The 19542-nt window shown below is 34.5% G+C and overlaps 1 protein-coding gene across 30 annotated transcripts in view; it reads right to left on the bottom strand.

The window, feature by feature from the left end:
• LOC105492120 (SRY-box transcription factor 5) overlaps positions 1-19542 on the bottom strand; it is a 1036234-nt gene that overhangs the window by 73584 nt on the left and 943108 nt on the right. For 28 of the 30 annotated variants that reach the window (XM_071070598.1, XM_071070600.1, XM_011759036.3 and 25 more), the window contains one exon: positions 1529-1675. The exons of the other annotated variants lie outside the window; for them this stretch is intronic. In XM_071070598.1, the coding sequence (XP_070926699.1) occupies positions 1529-1675 (147 nt within the window). The remainder of the gene's footprint in view (positions 1-1528; positions 1676-19542) is intronic. 30 annotated transcript variants of the gene reach the window in all.

The raw sequence follows: 19542 nt of genomic DNA, 5'->3' as shown, positions 1-19542 counted from the left end.
CTGTTGTGATTATAAAGAAAAGCAGACCAGGCCTTAGATATACATTAAGCACAGAAGATGCATGGTCCATTAAACAACTGAAAAAGATCTTAAAAGTGGCATATGTATTGTATGTACACACTACTGTCAATGTAGTGTGTACAATCATTTTCATTAAATATTTCTACATATTGTTGAAAAAGCATGGTCTAAGGTCCTTGTCCAGGTTAAGTTATATTCCCCAAAATATTTGTCTTTTAGTAATATGGAAAAGGACTGGGGAATTCTAGGAAGATGGAGGCTGGAGTGCCCTTTTCCAAATGATTGATTGATCCCTTCTCCTTACTGATTTACTCTCTGGAGTATATAATAACTCTGAACGACATCCTGACAGAGCCACCAGGGTACTAGAGAAAGATTTGTTTAGGATTCTTGGATTTTTTTCTTTTAATGTTTTCTAATCCTTTTCTCTGTGTATTGCAACGATTGTGACTATTCTTACCCTAGTTTGCTTTAGACATGTCAACATGGCACTCATGGGATGGAGAACAGAAGCAATTTTCTACATAATTCAGCAAAAAAAAAAATGTGTATATATATATGTGTGTGTGTGTGTGTGTGTGTGTATATATATATATATATATGTGTGTGTCAGTTTTCTATTCAACATTTTCTAATAGAATCAAATTTTCTGTGGTTGTTTCCCTAAGTAATCTCAAGGAATCTCGCTTTATGATCACTTTTCTTATTTCTTGCATGGAAAGCTTAATATATTTACGCAATATCATTTAAGCAAGATCTTAACACAAATACAATTTTAAAATCAATTTTTCTCTCCTTTTAGGCCAAGAAACATACATTATTTGACTTTTCCCTGATCCTTTTCCATGTGTTCTAATGTTTTCTTAGCTTAAAAACCAAAACTACTTCTAAATTGCCTTACTTCTAACACTACTATTATCTTCATTTCCTTACATCATAATCTCATTGGGTGGGTGATTTATCTAAAAGTATATCTACACTGCACCACATTATAACAGTCACTGATATTTTTAAAACACCTTCTGTAGGTCCTAATACTACTCGCATTTTAAGGTCTATTTCAGTTGTCCCTTCTCTGGCAAACTCCTGCTGGGATCTCTCACTGAAGATCATCTCTGCCTCCCAATATAACTTCCAATGTACTTTATCTATAACTTTTTATACAATTTATTTTGTTTCATAGAGTATGGCTATTTGGCTATTTTTATACATAGCTACCTAATCAGACTGTAAGCTCCTTGGGTACAAGATACCCATTTGATTATCTTTTTTATCACTCACATTTTCTGCTATAGTTATCCGTACATGCATATTGAATAAATGAATAAATGAATGATTACATGTATGCAGATAAGTTTACATGCACACCTGTTGCCCTTACTTGACTCTTACCTCCTTGTACACCCAGAGTTTAACCTAGCTGCTGGCATATAATAGACATTTGGTAAATACCATTGAATGAAAAATAAAACTAAGTGGCAAGACAGTGGTTTCTTCAAAAGGGTACCTTGCTTTTGGGTGGTGGGCTGTTTGTGCTCTTGTCTGTGTGAATGCTGGTAGGAGATACAGCAGCACCAAGGTTGCCTTGGGGTATGCCTGGCAGCTTCCCTCCTGGAGATACCTGCATTGCAGCTAGCTGGGCAGCATATAACTGCTACAGAAGAAAAAGAGACGGGGGTGGGGAGAAAGAATACTATGAATAATAAGATAAACGCACCTTTCAGAGAGTACATATATTCAGATGTGGTATTTTTCCTATAGGCATTTTGTTTAGTGTACTGGAATATTTAAAGAAAGAAGCTGTCACCTCAGATTTCATTACTTTTTAGGGGAGAAATGGCAGATACCACATATAAGTGATCTCACCTTCAGTATGTCCAGGGACTCAAAGCAAATAAGAGCCATCCATATTTACTTTATTCCAATGTCTATGGAAGGCAAGTATAACATATTACCCAGTTAAGAGCTCTTTATATTCTACTTTGAATTTACACAGTGTGTTACAAAAGGATGCTTCATATACACAGTAATTTTCTACTATCCATATTAGTTCAAGCCCTGTATGCCTCTTTGATTTCTTGAAATGTGCACCTGAAACAATTTTTCTGAGGGTTAGGTGGGTAGAAGTAAAGAAAAGTCACTGAAAGGCAATGGAAAAAAAGCACTTAAAGAATATTATCTGGTCCGTCTGTCTACATTGATAAAAATTAACTGGATGCTTGCCAGAAGTTTACTTTACTTCATGATATATAAACCCAGACAAATCTCAAATTATCTTGAGGATTAAGGTTTTAAAGAATACTGCCTAAAACACATATTCTTCCACTAAGCCATTACCTATTCTTATCAAATAAGCAATAGAAACTGTCCAAGTAATTAATAAAAGAAAAATTTTACTTTGATAATGATAGCCATATGATATATTATCCTAAAACAAGGAAGTTGCTTTAAATTCAAATATTACATCAAATATTTAGATTATTACTCTTTTCATCTTCTTTTTGCACTTTGTTAAAATTTTAAATAACTACATAAGAAAATAATTATTAAATAAATATATCATTTAAATTACTAAATATTTAATTATATATTTAATATTAAGTAAATTTTACACACACACACATATCCCAGTTTCTTATTTCTCATTCGTCTTGAGATTCCATGGATAGCATTTACAATGCAAGCTAGAATTTCTACAATGAAGCAAGAAAAAAAGCTCTCAAGGAGAAGTACTGTGAAATAGTTATCTTGATTATCTTAATTTTTTTTCTGAAAGAGAAATTCCAAAAGACGAAATTGCTCACAATAAGCCACAGATCCTGATTAGCACTGTCTCTCTCTAAATAAAATAATGAAAACTGAAGACAGCACACATTTACGTGAAAAATACACATACATAAGTCTCCAGACACTATAACCTAAATAAAAATACATTAACATTATCGATAAAAATTATGGCTTATTTTCATGCAAAGTAATGTAAAATATATTCCAGAGAAAAACTGAAAACCAGAAAAATATTTTTATATTAATAATTATCCCATAAGCGTTTTATGTGTTGGAATAATTACATCTTTTCTTACCCCAGCCAACTGGAAAGAATAAAAATGATTGTCTTCAATTACATAAACATTAAAAGGATAATTCACTTCAAAAATGAAGACTTTAGAGTTTACTATTTAAAGAAAAACTACCAGAATTGATCCATTTCTCCCACCTGTGTTAAAAATCTATGGCATTATACCCTGCAATTTAAAAAGCACTTCTTTCTGGCATCATTCTAAACTACTTATAAAGTCTTTAAGAAAACAACCAATTATCCTAGGATATCACTTTACAGATTAAAACTATGCCCAGTAGAATGCATGTACTAATATTGAATTTTAAAAAATGTATGTTTTTTCACAAATTAACTAGCTAACTATATTATAGTTTATGCATTTCATATTGGATTGTATATTGTATTCTTGTCTTTAAAAATGATTTCACTGGGTATTATTACTAGAGGATAAAAATTTCTATTACTGATTTGTTATACACTAAAAATGAGATTATTGTGTAATTACTAATGACATGGAACATTACAATATCTGTGGGTAAAGAAAATGTGAACAAAACAGTTATTCAAAATTTAATTTTGATTCTTCATATTATTGACAAAATTATTGGTTATTTGTGTTATTTAGATATTTAAATAGCTTAACCAAGTAGTCATTAAATGTGATTCAATATTTAAATATTAGGCACCAGAGACAGTCATAATTTCCAAAGAAATATAAGAACTAATATTAAAAATACAAGCATAAAAACTCTAAAATAGTTTATTGAATTAAAGGATTTAAAGGATGGAGATGACATATATTTGGAAATAAAAGTTATACATATTCCTTCCTCATTGAAATAAATGTACTTTCACCCTTTTAAATATGGAATTAAGGTGTATCTGAGTTAAATTGTCCTAAAAGAAATGCTTTTGAGTTGAAAGGGAAGAAACATTTGTAAAAGAGATAGACCCAGTTAAATATGCTAATATTTCTATAATAACAGTATGATATCATTTGCCTTGCTGGTATTTCTATAGAATACAGAGACTTAATGTAATTTATGATGAGAGATAAGCCTGCTATTCAGTTCGAGGGTGGCTAACATTAGGGTGCTCTTCTCTACCCCAAATTGCCCATAATCTCTTTCTCATATTTGGCTTCTGTGCAAGAGGACAAATTTTAGAATTACTCTTACCCAACTGTGATCAGGTTTCCACTATTCCCACATCATTGCATTTTCCACCAAGCATATCAAATTTTCCTGGTGTGCCAAGGTATTGAAATAAGGTCAGGAAATATCTATTTCAACACATTTTGTGTCACAGATATATTTTCTTAAAAGTTACATTATAATACAAAAGCAAAAATGAACCCCGTCCTAGAGAATTTAACATACTTTGAGTCTGCAGAGATAAGATCAGGAATTTTAATACTCTTGTGTTCTACCTTAGCCATTCACAAATTAATAGGAAATTTCAGCAAAATTAAAGAAGCTGACAATAATTCTTCTATCTGGCTATATATGTAAGAGTGGATAACTTTTTTAAATGCTGCTGTGACTTATTTTAATTCAAAGTTTTAAAAAATTATGCTCCTTTTTCTATCCACTAAAATATGTGTAGCATTGATTTTAAAACAAAGAAGCCAAGAAATGATGAACAGTTTCCTTCTTTTATTAAATGTTCTTGAAGCAAAATCCAGCCTAATAACAGGTGTTTACCCTGAGTGAAGTCGACAGTCACAGAACCCTTGGTTGACCTTGTACAGGGGAAAGGGGCATGAAATCTAGTGACTACTAGAAGGTGACCCGAAGTAAAAAGCATCTGGAGAACTATATAATCCACTTATGTTTCTATGTATGTCTTAAAGAGAAAATCTGGTTAGCATCTTTCTTTACATAATGACAGATAAAACCCAAAGTTAAACATAAGGTATATTATGATGAATGTATTTTTATGACAGTGAAGTTGTCTAAAACATCAGAAACAAACAGATAACACTAAACAGAAAAGGCTGAGCTGAGCCAGGTTTGGTGGCTCACACCTGTAATCTCAGCACTTTGGGAGGCAGAGACAGGAGGACTTTTTGAGCCCAGGAGTTTGAGACCAGCCTGGGCAACATAGTGAGACCTCACCCCCTCCCCCCACAAAAAAAATAGCAGAGGAGACAGAAAGTGTACAAACATAGTATCTGCCTTAAGTCAAGACTGATAAACAGAAAACAATGAGACTATAAGTGTACTGTAACTGTATGTCACTGTTGAAGGTGTTAGAGAGAAGAAATGCATCAGTGCACTCAGGTATGTTTTCATAGAAGAGATGGAGTTAAGGTGGACATAGGAAAAGGAGGTAATATTCTAGGAAGGGAGTACAATTAAATGAAAGGCATGAGAGCAGGAATGAGCTAGTTGCAGCAAAGGAAATATAGAGGTTGGTGTGGAACAGTGAGTGGTAGAAAGGACAGTGCATACATAGTCATGTTAGAGGAAAATAACATTAGTTTTGTAGGCTACATTCACCTTAGGAAAGCTTTTGAAACATAAGCAAGAGAGTTTTCATTGAAAATGTAGTAAGAGAAAACCACCGACTGTTTGAGAGCAATAGATATAATGTTTTTAGCTAGAATATCGATAATACAGAAATATCAGCTATGAGGTTATCAACATTTAACAGTGATAATTCTGATCATAAGAACTTGAGTTGCAGTAACAGTTGTGAAATGAAGATGGAAAAAATAATTTCAAGTTCATAGCACACTGGGCACATAAAAATTGCCAATTAACTGGGGAAAAGAAAGGAGAAACAGAGGAACAGGATGATAATACAATTTATATACAATCTTCATAAGTATGTAAGTATTCTCACCAATCATCTATTCTCATTTGTGTATATTCATCATATTATCCTTTAAAGAAAAACAAAACACATACACTATATTTTTCTTTTATTTCTTTCTTTTCTTCTTGACAAAGGAATAATTAATTCACACAGAAAGGATTTCCCTGAATGACTAGATGCATTCAATCATGAACTTCACCTAAAGTGTGGCTCATTAAAACACTTTAAAAATATTATGAAAAGTGTGATGTTCTCCACCACCAACAACATAAGCTTGAATTGTATCTAACTTACTCAAGTCTAATCAGTTTTTCTTGTAATTTATTATTATGTGCACCAAAGCGCTGTTGGGCAGTGGGCTGGCAGTTCATTAACAGGCATTCTTTCTGTTCATCTCTAATGGCCCACTATGGGGCCAGAAAAGGTCTGGTAGGATAACAGATATTTTAACTTGTACTAATTAATTGTTGCTATTTGGGCGAAAAAATAGTATAATTGTATTTGGACGACATAGCTTTTATGCTATGGTTAGAATCAATAGTGTTAAATCAACCGTACTTTTATATGAAGATACCTATTTTATATGAAGATACCTTAAACAAGTACTTTTCAGTGTGAGGAGTAGAAAAATTCTACAAACAGCTTATTTAAATTCTAAGCTAGTCTATGTCATTAATTCCTAGAGGTGATAAATTCTTGCCACTTTTCTGTAATAGCGTACTTTCCCGAAATTGCTAAAAACACAACTTCTCTCAATGACTACTAGTCCACTGTCTAACTGCCATCTGGAGTATTTGGATTCAGTGCATTAGGCACTGACAAAAATATCTATCAAGATTTGTTGCCCCAAATCATTTACTGACCAGTAAACCCCTTGAAGGCAGAGATTATGTCCCTGCTAATCAATGCTTTATCAGAAAATTTTAAAAACAAGGAACAGTAAAATTGAACAAATGCAGAAATTGACTATGTAAAATATTAATATAGATCTTTTGTACATATTTAATGTATTTCATAATGATAGTGACTATACACGAAACAAATTTTTAAAATCCGAAAGGAATTTGGAATGCTTGTACAATCTGAAGAATTAGAAAGAAGGGCTCATTAATAATACAGAAAAAATTCATATTCATTCACTCATTTCATTTGCTTGAGAGAAAAAAATGAATTTAAATCTTACCAGCATAAGAACAAAATAGATTGTTAATACCCTCATTGTAGTCATAATCATAACAGTAACTGAATTTCTGTTTGCAAAATAAATACCAAAAATGGGTGAAGATTATTTGAAAAAAGTTAAAGTATCTTTTCAAAAGACAACAGAACCAAGAGTTGAAGCATATGGATATTCTGAAATATTTTGGAAAAGACAGATGACAAATGCCTTCTTTTTGATAAATAAATATACATGATTTATTTGCTGAATCTTAAATATTTGCTATTTAGAAAGTAAAAGATATTTAGTAGTAGTTATGGTTGCTGGCAGGTATAAGCTCTTTCTTTGGCATCTTTTTAGCTTGCTCAAAGTTTAATTTTCTATTTTTAAAAATTATTACTTGACCAGTATCTCCTCAGTCCCCCTTACCTTCTACCCTGGTAATCACTATTCTACTCTCTACTTTCATGAGTTTGGCTGTTTCAGATTACACGGGTAAATGAGATCACATGGTATTTGTCTGTCTGTGCCTTGCTTATTTCACTTAACAGAACATCCTTCAGGTTGATCCATGTTTTCACAAATAACAGGATTTTCTTTTTTTTCAGTGCTGAAAAGTATTCCTGTGTGTGTGTGTGCGTGTGTGTGTGTATACACACATATCACATTTTCTGTATCCATTCATCTACTGATGGACAATAAGGTTGATTCCATGTCTTGGTTATCGTAAATAATGCTGCAATCAACATCGGAGTACAGATATCTCTTCAACATGCTGCTTTCATTTCCTTTGGATACATGCCCAGAAGCGGTATTCCTGGGTCTTTAATTTTTATTTTAACTGGGATCTTTCTACAGGTCTCCCTTTTGTGTGCCCAGTCAATCTGGATAAAGGCACAGGAGGCAGAGATGATGCCATATACAGTCACTTACTCAGGAGCCAGCAGCATATGACAGTGTATGGTTTGATCCAACTATTTTCCTTTACTTCAGGCACGGATTAGGAGATGGAGCTATTTCTACTTTATTGTGAAGACAGTGCAAAACAAGTTATGTCCACCATCTTCTCTCTACCCTTACTCTCCCCCTTTTCACCCTCCTTACATTTCTTCTCCCCAAATCACCAACTTCGTTAAACTTCATAGGAGAGCTGGGCACAAAAGGCATTTTAAATTAAAAAAAGAAGAAGAACAGTAAGATTACAACTGAAATATGTCTTTCTTAAATACTGTGTGATAAAATATACTGATTCCTAAACATAATTTGTGAACTTTTTACACTGTCATTATCTGAATGGAGAGTGCTAAGTGCATGCATACCACTTAATACTGTTTTTTTGTGAAATTGTTTAAAATTATTTTTGTAAGTATTATCCTTTTCTGCAAGTGCAATCTCATATCAAACACCAGTATATAAAACAGAGAAAGAAGAGGTATGTCATAAATGAATATAAATAAATTTTACATATTTTTAATATATTTTATTGCTATATATTAGATGTACATATTTTGAGGGTACATGTGATAATTTGATACATTCATATAATCCAAGTCAGCTAATTGAGATTTTTAAGTATTTAATAAAATGTGACCAATGAGATTGTTTAGTTTACCCCAAGAGTTTAAGTAGGCATAAGGAAAAAGTTGTAATCCTTTTTCATGCTCAGTGATAAAGTCCTCACTCAAAAATAAATAGCTGTCACTTCTAAAATTGTACATAAGCAAATATATAGACTTACATCTTCTAAAAGAACATTATAGAGCTAAAATCTTGCTGATTAATAGCTTCTCCCAGGTCAAACATACATATAAAAATGGAAGATTTCTTTTCAGTCCAGGGTTTGAAATACGGCAAGAACTATTAACATACGTGCAATGTGTTAAACATTTGGAATAGAGATTTTAAAATATATGTCATCTATTATGATTTTTAAAAACAGTTGAATATGAACTGTTAAAGTTTAAATAAAACCTAAAAAGATATATACTATATATATTTGATGGAAAAGTATTTGTTTATTTCTTCTTTCTTTTCCTGTTTTCAAGAGGAGGAACAGGGAATATCATTTGTGAGGAAAAATTCAAAAAGCAATTTCAAGGCTCCATAAGTGTTATCTTTATAGCTTAATTTCAGCTTCTTAATGTAACTTAAATGTGGAGGAGTTTAAAGAGAAACTAATGTACTGGAGAAAATCTTGCAAAACATAGCAGCATGTTTCAGTGTGAATAAATTTGCTTTGCACATTATTTTTCATAATGTTTTTTCACAGAAAATTATCATAGCAACTTGAGTTTAAACAGGGACTTTCCGTAACATTATCAGCATTTCTTTTGCATGTTCTTTAAGTGTAATGTGTGAAAACTAGGATAGGCCTTAAATGCACTGAATACCAGGACAAAAGCAGAGACAGGAACTCACATGTTGAATGTACAAAAATGTATAATTCATAAGTCAAGTTAATGAACTGTCTAATTAAACATGTTTCATTCTCCCATCTTGACAAACCTATTTTCAAAATGACCTGGATGCAATCAAAAGCAGAAGAGATACTGCTTCACAACCACTAGGAAGGCTACTATCAAAAAAAAAAAGCACCAGAAAATAACAAATGCTGGCAAGGGTGTGGAGGAATTGGAAACTTGTATATCACTGGTGGGACTGTGTAATGCTCCTGCCACTGTGAAAAATATGGTGGTTCCTCAAAAAATTAAAGATGGAATTACTATATAACCTGGTAATTTTACTTTTGGTCATATACAAAAAAGAACTGAAAGCAGGATCTCAAAAAGAGATCTGAACACCCATGTTCATAGCAGAATTATTCACAATAGCCCAAAGGTAGAAACAATTCAAATGTCCATTGATGGATAAATGGATAAACAAAATATGCTATATACATGCAATGAAGTATTATTCAGCCTTAGAAAGAAATGAAATTCTGGCACATGGTACATCATGGATAAACCTTAAAGGTATCATGCTATGCTAAGCAAACAAGCCACTCACCAAATAACAAATATAGTATGATTCCACTTACATGAATTACCTAGAGAAATTAAATTCATAGAGGCAGAAAGCAGAATGGTGGTTGTCAGGGGCTCGGGAGAGGGAGGAATAGGAAGTTAATATTTAATGACTACGGACCTTCAGTTTTGAAATCTGGAGGACAGCTTTGAATCTAGAATTCTTGCTCTCCTTGCAGCTCAATGTTAAACCTGGTGGCACAAGGACAGCAGGTTTGGGTGTGCACCTGTGTCCCTCCTCTTCCCACCCCTAGCTCCATTCAAGAGACAAGAAGTGGTTTCTGTTCTAAATAGGCTCATCGTCTTGACCTCAACTGACTTGTAAAGGCTTCTGAAGTGGGGGCCAGGATCTGACACAGCTTCAGTCCTGCTACGTATGTCCTCAAGGAAGTGCAGGATGAAGTTAAAACGCAAGAATATTCCAGGCAGAAGGAACAAAACATGCAAAGCCATAAGGTTAACCTTCAAATCAACCAACAAAGTATGTTTATTAAAATTTAAGGCTTTTCTGTACACAACAGAAGACCTTCCTCTCCCTTTTTAAAATGAAATAACACATTCCTGCTATGTCTCCTTGGCCAGATGTGAGGTAACGCTATTTTGTAGTCCCCACTACTGGGGCAATGCTGGAAGAGACTATAGAAAAAGAGATCTGGTTTCTTTCACTTAGTGTAACATTTTTGAATTCTCTCCAAGGTGTAGCATGTATCAGTAGCCTGTTATTGTATTGTTGAAAAGTATTTCTTTGCATGGGTGTATAATATTTGTTTATCCATTTATCTAGTTGATGGATATTTGGATGACTTTTTCCAATTTTCCAGTGAATAATCCTGCTATGAACATTCCTGTACAAGTCTTTGTGTGTTTTCATTACTCCTGCTTATCCATGTCCTAGGATTGGATTTGTTGAGTAATGTGGTATCTTCATGTTTACCTTCTAAGGAAATTGTCAAACTTTTCTGAAGTGGCTGAACCATCTTTCATTTCCATAGCAATGTATGAGAATTCCGGTTTCTCTATATTTTCTTTCTTTTTTTTTTTTTTGGAAACAGAGTCTCACTCTGTCACCCAGGCTGGAGTACCTGTGGCACGATCTCTGCTCACTGCAACCTCTGCCTCCTGGGTTAAAACAACTCTCCTGTCTCAGCCTCCTGAGTAGCTGGGATGACAGGCGCCCACCACCACGCCCAGCTAATCTTTTTGTATTTTTAGTAGAGATGGGGTTTCACTACGTTGGTCAGGCTGGTCTTGAACTCCTGATCTTGTGATCCACCTGCCTCGGCCTCCCAAAGTGCTGGGATTACAGGCATGAGCCACCGCACCCGGCCTTATATTTTCATCAGTACTTGGTATTGTCTTTTTAATTATAATGATTTTAGCAGGTATGAAGTGGTATCTCATTGTAGTTTTAATTTTGCATTTCTCTAATGATGTTGAGCATCTTTTCATGTACTGATTAGCCATTCCTGTCTTTATTGGTAAAATATGCATTCAGATCTTTTGCTCTTTTAAAAAAAATTAAGCTGTCTTATTATTGAATTGTAAGAATTACTTATATATTTGAATTTTATTTAAAATTTTTTTTTTTTTTAGGTCCAGGGGTACATGTGCGGGCTTGATAAATATATATAGGTAAACTTGTGTCGGGGGCATTGTTGTACAGATTATTTTGTCACCCAGATATTAAGTCTAGTACCCAATTGTTATTTTTTCTGCTCTTCTCCCTCTTCCCACTCTCTACCTTCAAATAGGCCCCAGTGACTATTGTTCCCCTCTGTGTGTCCATAAGTTCTTATCATTTAGCTCTCACTTATAGGAGAGAACATGCAGTATTTGTTTTTCTGTTCCTGTGCTAGTTTGCTAACAATAATGGCTTCCAGTTCCATTTACGTTCCTTTGAATGACATGATCTCATTCTTTTTTATGGCTATATAGTATTCCATGGTGTATATGTACCACATTTATCCAATTTATATTTCTTTAGGTATATACCCACTAATAGGATTGTATTTATATCCCATAATATATTTTACAAATTGAGCTGTCTTATTATTGAGTTGTAAAACTTCTTTATATATTTGAATTTGACTTTAAAGGGTCAAATTCAAAACCTATCAGAGAGACTGTGCAAGAGTCTGGTTTAATAGTACTATATAGCTATTATCAAAATATTCATAATAATAAACAACATAATGGTGGAAAAAGGTAATACAAATAGTTTCCTCTCAAATGAATCTTTTATATACTTACACAAAAAGTAATTTTTTATTCTTTAATTTTCAAAAATCCTAACAGAGGAGAAGTACAACGAGGCTTCTAAAGGGATATGTGTTCTTTGTATCCATCAAGGAATACTGGGCATGCCAAGGTAGGACTCTGAACATTGACGACTTTCATTAACCACTAAGGTGACTCCTGCAAAAAATGAAGAGTATGAATGTCTTCTTTTGAGAAATGTCTGTTCATATCCTTTGCCCACTTTTTGATGGGGTTGTTTGTTTTTTTCTTGTAAATTTGTTTGAGTTCTTTGTAGGTTCTGGATATTAGCCCTTTGTCAGATGAGTAGATTGCAAAAATTTTCTCCCATTCTGTAGGTTGCCTGTTCACTCTGATGGTAGTTTCTGGCCATCAGAGAAATGCAAATCAAAACCACAATGAGATACCATCTCACACCAGTTAGAATGGCGATCATTAAAAAGTCAGGAAACAACAGGTGCTGGAGAGGATGTGGAGAAATAGGAACGCTTTTACACTGTTGGTGGGATTGTAAACTAGTTCAACCATTATGGAAAACAGTATGGCGATTCCTCAAGGATCTAGAACTAGATGTACCATATGACCCAGCCATCCCATTACTGGGTATATACCCAAAGGATTATAAATTATGCTGCTATAAAGACACATGCACACGTATGTTTATTGCAGCACTATTCACAATAGCAAAGACTTGGAATCAACCCAAATGTCCACCAGTGACAGATTGGATTAAGAAAATGTGGCACATATACACCATGGAATACTATGCAGCCATCAAAAAGGATGAGTTTGTGTCCTTTGTAGGGACATGGATGCAGCTGGAAACCATCATTCTTAGCAAACTATCACAAGAACAGAAAACCAAACACCGCATGTTCTCACTCATAGGTGGGAACTGAACAATGAGATCACTTGGACTCAGGAAGGGGAACATCACACACCGGGGCCTATCATGGGGAGGGGGGAGGAGGGAGGGATTGCATTGGGAGTTATACCTGATGTAAATGACGAGTTGATGGGTGCAGCACACCAACATGGCACAAGTATACATACGTAACAAACCTGCACGTTATGCACATGTACCCTACAACTTAAAGTATAATAATAATAAATAAATTTAAAAAAAAAAATGAAGAATAGACAGGGCTGACAGCCAGCTCTCAGAACTGAGACTCTTGGTCAAACCTGAGTGGAACGGGACAGGGGTAGGCAACAGATGGAAATAAATAGTTCTCGGCTAACCTCCTAAGTGGTTAACCCACAGAAGTGGGTGGAGGCTGCAATTGTGAAACCTTTCTCCTGTTGCCTCCCCAATTCTATGAAGCCCATGGGGGAAAAGTGATTGGGGAAAGGTGCCTAGAGGAGGGTGGGAAGGGTTGTCACTTAATTTCCAGTTTAGGTCCCTGCTGGGGAAGAATTCATCCTGAAGGGAGTAAGGAAGGGTATACTAAGGCCTAGAGTCACTGGGAGGAGCAACTTCACATACATATGATCTGGGAGATTTAAAATCTTTTGTGTTTGTACACAAATTCTAATGAAACTTGATGTCAAGAAAAAAATGTATTACAATGAAAGAATGAACAAACTCAGACTTGCTACAGATTTATCCATATGAAGGGGAGCTAATAGCTGTTATGTCAATACAGCATAATTTAAAAAACAAACAAGTTGCAGCTGTTGGGTGTATAAGGGTTTGAATTAGCAGGTCAAACAAGAAAATGACTTGAGTGGACACAGGCCTCAAAAGGCCGAAGAGTCAGTTGGTATCACCAGAGGTTAGTGATTGGGTGCTGAGGCTCAAGCCTATAATCCTAGCACTCTGAAAGGCCAAGGTGGGAGGATCACTTGAGCGCAGGAGTTTGAGATGAGCCTGGGCAACATAGCAAAACCCCATCTCAACAATAACTTAAAAATAAAATAAAATAAAATTAGCTGGGCATAATGGCATGTGCAGTCCTAGTTACTTAGGATGCTGAGACAGGGGGATTGCTTGAGCCCAGCAGTTCAAGGCTGCAGTGAGCTGTGATTGTGGCACTGAACTCCAGGCCTAGGCAATATAACAAGACTCTGTCTCAAAAAAAAAAAAAAAGCAAAAACAAAACAAACAAAAAGATGTCAGGAGGATAAGCCATCAGGGGAAATATGTTACCAACTTCAGCAATGAAATGTTCTGCCTTCAGAGAAGACAGGTGAGCCACTGGGAAGCATGCTTGGTGAAATAGGGGGCTTGGTGGTATGCGCTCCAAGGCATACATTACTATTATGACCCACACCTCCTTGAAAATATCACTCTTGTCTGATATAACCTGGAAAAGCTTGGATACAAAAGTAAATAATTACATCTGGCTATAGTTTGAGTTTTACTGTTAAAAAGCTATAGTGAATACATGTACAGAAGATATAATGTAATTTATTTAAAGCTGCTATCACCAAATATTAATAATACATGGACAATCTTGATTTTTCTATTCCAAATTCAGTCTTACTCAGTGTGATACTTGGATGGAATACGAAGCTATCAATGAGGGGTGGAGTGTTAGGAGGGTGTGAAGATAGCATCCTGCTAAAAATTAAAGATACATTTGAACTTACTTAAATCTTAAGACCTTTTTCACAGGTGTTTCTGTCACATTGCAGATACTAAAGCCTATAAATAAGAAACACTTCAAATGCACTGGGTTTTAAAAGGCTTTCTTCATTACACACCAGTAAATCTTAAACAGCTAGAAAAAAACATTTTGACTTTTATAATTGAAGCAGTTCCTTAAAGAACCAGATATATTTTGTGAGAGTCATGTAAGAACACCCCAACTGATAGTTTCTCTTTCGCTCACTCCCTCCCTGTATTTCTACTCCATAAGCCATCTTCATGTACTGCACAGTAATCCATTACAATATGTTCCAACATCTGCCTCCCCATATGATGTATGACCTATTCGATTGACCCTTTTTATGCCGCTCCAGACTTGCTGTTCATTACTGTGGGAGGATGAACACTCTGCATCTATTCCTGAGGTCACCAACCAGTAAATATATCTCCATTTGGCAAGGTAAGGAGGACACTGGCTGGAAGACTCTCCGAATTTCTTTATGTATCAGTGATTACACTTATATCTTTAATCAGTTTAATTTAGAGAAAAATATTGCTGAAATTCCCTTCAAAGCAACAGTAAGAAGAGAAATGCTTGTTCATCAGGAGAAAAAATTTCTGTTGTTACCAATTTTCATTATTTAATTTGGGTATTATCAGAATTATAGTATTATCAGAAAGAATTCTAAAGCAAACACTTGTCTTTGGCTAAGTTCATATTTGTGAAATCACTGTTCAATGTATCCCAATAGATTGGAGGGTAGTAATCAAGTCATTTTTAAATAGCATTCTACCTCAATATAAAGACAATCTAAGTCATTTCATATTAAATCAGACTATATATTATTTTGCATGTCATAAAAACATACCTCCACAGTACATACTTGCTGGAGGCTTGCAAATACTTGAAACGTATAGAGGGAGGAAGTACAATAACCAAGATTTTCTCCATGACTATGAGATGTTAATCATTTTGCTAGAAGCTTGCATACTATTTCAGGAATCACCACAACAACTTTGTGAGTTTAGTGAGAAAAATGAAAAATGAATTGAACAGCGGTTCAGTAACTTGCCAAAGGTTAAACAACTGGCAGTATCAGAAGTCCAAGTAACCCTGAAATTCTTCTGTGATGTAATGCTACTATGGGAAAATGCTTTCCAAATAAAACGTTACGTGATTAAATTCATCTCTTTTGCAGTGGGATACAGGTGGAATCCCCCATCTGCTGGCCAGTGAAAAAAGGAATTTCCCCTGAACTCTGAGTCAAAAATAGTAGTTTCCAAGGCCAAGGGTTAAAGGCGTCAAGAGAGAAAGACTCCTTGAGTCAGTAGTAACAGAACTCAACTTTCCCTGAAGAAACCACAAAGTCACTTAAGTTTGCTCTTATTGTTGTTGTTTTGCTTGCTGTTTTGTTTTGCTGTTATTACTAACAAACAACACATATGAGAGGTTTTAAAAAAGGACTTCTTCCTATGGATTCCCCTCTTACTTTTTTCTTCCTCCTTCCCTCATAAACCTTTAAGATTAAGAAAGTATCACATATAAATATTAGTTTGGGCTCTTTGAGTATACAAATTATGCCAAATAAAACTACATTTCAGGGGAAATCTGGACAGAGAATAATAGCAGCAATAATAATCATAACAGCTGAAGTTTATAGAATGCTTACTGTGATACATGTCCATGTGATATCTCTCGGAACCTTCTCAACAATCTTAGGAAATAGGTATTATTTTTATTTTATGGAGCAGGACATTGAGGCCAAGAGAGAGTAAAAGTCATCTGTCCAAAGTCGCATAGGTAAGAGACCAAGGTAAAGTTGGAATCCAAATCGTTTTGACTTTTTACAGAGCTCCTAACTCTTAGCCTATGTCTTAGGAACCTCTTTTCTGGTCTTTTAAATATAGTAGTAGGATTTGTGTGCTCTAAAACCAAGAGTTAGACAAACTTGGGAAGGGTAATTCAGAAAGCATTTTTTATGGAGGCTGGGCTCTTCTGATAAAAGCGATAGCATTGGGAACACAGAACAAGAAAGAAACGTGAAGTGTCCAACAGGAAATTTTTCCTGGCATCTTTCATCCTTTTACTTCCTTTTGGCTACTGCCAGTAAAAAGCCCTTCAGTTTGGTTTTCTTCTCAATTTGATACTTATTTTAACCATTTAAATAATTGTAGGAAACAAGGCAATGAAATATGGAGAAAGCTGTTATACTTATTATCTTTTACCATTCATGCTTTTATTCATTGAAAAAAATTATAAAGTACCAGTTTCATTCTAGGTCTTCAGCTCCATAGAGCTTACGTAGAATAAGAAAGCCATCAGTGAAATAATTACACAAATGAAAAGTAAAATCCCAAATGTGCAAAATACTACAAAATAGAAGTATATGGTGCTCTAAGCGCATGCAAGCGAGAGCTACACTACAGGCAGGCAAAGCAAGAAAGACTTTCCTGCAACTATGAATACTCGGAGGTCAGAAAGATGAGCTGATATAATTACATACATACAGGAGGAAAAAGACTGGCAGAAAAACTACGTGCTGGGAGGAAACATGACAAGTTCGTAGTATCAGAAAGAAACCAGTGAGACGCAGCGCAGTGGGAGACATGTCTACAAAGGTAGATGGGAATAGATAATAATTTAATAAGAGGAATGACAGAATCAGGTTTATAGTTCTATAAGATTAGTCTACACACGATACGGAGAATAGATTGGGAGGGTTTGCTTCACCTACAACCTGCTTTTAATTGAAGTAATATCTACCTAATCACATTTTTACAGATTTAAACTTGATTTAAAATCGATTATAGAATAAATCTGTATATACAATTTTCAACATTCTGAGCCTCATCTTTATTTAAATATCTGCTCTTTCTTGTATAATTTATATGAAGAATTAATCATATAAAACTCTGTGCTTTGAGTAAATTCATGGTGGCCAACCTCAATTTTTCTAGATCATTTGAAAAAGAAAAAGGTAGAGCAAAAATGAGTCCTTGTCACCACCCCAACACATGTAACTCATAAATCAATTAAAATAACAATAATACACTCCAATAGCGCCTTGTATTTACAATTCATTTTTACTTTCATTGACTTTTTTGATCACAATAGGCTTCATTTTCAATTTCACAGGACCTATTTCTCATGTACCAACGAAGTAGTACAGAGAAAAAACTCTTAACTTCTGCTCTCCTGCCTTAAATTGATGCATTAATTTAATAAATATTTACTGGGGACCTATTATGTGCCAAGCACTACTCTAAATAATTAGTAAATAACTATCTCTGCTTTCATGAAAGGATTTTTAAATTTTTTCCCAAGAAGATTTGCAATAATTTAATCTTTCATTATTTGTCACATAGTTGTTTAATATTTCTCTATTTGACACTACATATTAGTTATGATTATTATAATTGAGAAGTTATATATCCACAATTCTTGACATTTATAAGTAAATGTTGTTTTTGAGAGAACTAAAGTCATTCTGAAAGTGTGTATTTGAGGGATACATGCGACAACATGGATGAACCTTGAAAATATTATGCTAAATGACATAAACCAGTCACAAAAGGACAAATAACGTATGACTACATTTATACAAGGTACTTAGGATATGCAAATTCATAGAGACAGAAAGTAGAATAGAGCTTATCAGGGGATGGGGGAAAAGGAAATAAGAAATACGAAATAATTAATGAATACAGAGGTTCTATTTTGCATGATGAAAATGTACTGGACACAGAAAGTGGTGATGGTTATATAACATTGTATATAATGCTACACAGAACTGTACACTTAAAAGTGGTTAAAATGTAAATTTTATGTTATACATATTTTACCACAATAAAAAAATGCATGATTAAGAGGGCATTAGAAAAAAATCACTGTTTTCCAGGACCACATTAGGCTTTATTTCTCTAAAACCGTTTCCTCCTTTTTTATTCCCATGTGTTGGTATATGAACTAAAGAGAACAGGTGCAAAGGGGGGAAGGAATATTGTGATTTTAAAGTAAAAGAAGGTTGGAAATATTAGATTCTTTAAAAAATACTTAACATACTCCCAGCTTTGGAGACAAATATAAATAGAAGAGGAAAGAGTACCAGACCCTAAATCAACCAAATCCAGTAATGCCTTCCCAGTTAAAGAATGCTCTGAAACAAGAGCTATGAGATCAACCCACCCTTCACTAACTTTGCAAAAACCACGGCATTTGCTAGTCACACCGTAAAAGGTAGTTCTCTCTTCACTTTCCCTTCCTATTCCAAAGCTAGCTTCTTTTTCATATTCAGATGACTGTTTATGAGCTCAATCCTGTTTCAACTGTCACTCTTTACATCAAGGAAAGATAGATGGGACACACCAACCCCAACCTAAATGACCTTTGGATGTGACAAGAGTTTTAGGTCAGCCTTGCTAAATGGAGGCCTTGGTGTATCAAGACATGCCTTGGGGTGAAATTTACAGTGAATTTATTATCTCCCAATGCCCTTTGGACTGCTTCCCACCATCAAACACCATGGCAGCACTTGGAACAGGAAGAAATACATTAACTGGAATCTGATCGTTTTAAAAGGTTACAGCTGCCCAAATATAATTTAATTTCATA

This window comes from Macaca nemestrina, chromosome 10 (genome assembly GCF_043159975.1).
Source record: "Macaca nemestrina isolate mMacNem1 chromosome 10, mMacNem.hap1, whole genome shotgun sequence".
Taxonomy (NCBI): Eukaryota; Metazoa; Chordata; class Mammalia; order Primates; family Cercopithecidae; genus Macaca; species Macaca nemestrina.
The sequence above is the reverse complement of the archived record's forward strand: the minus strand, read 5'-3'. Positions and strand labels throughout refer to the sequence as shown.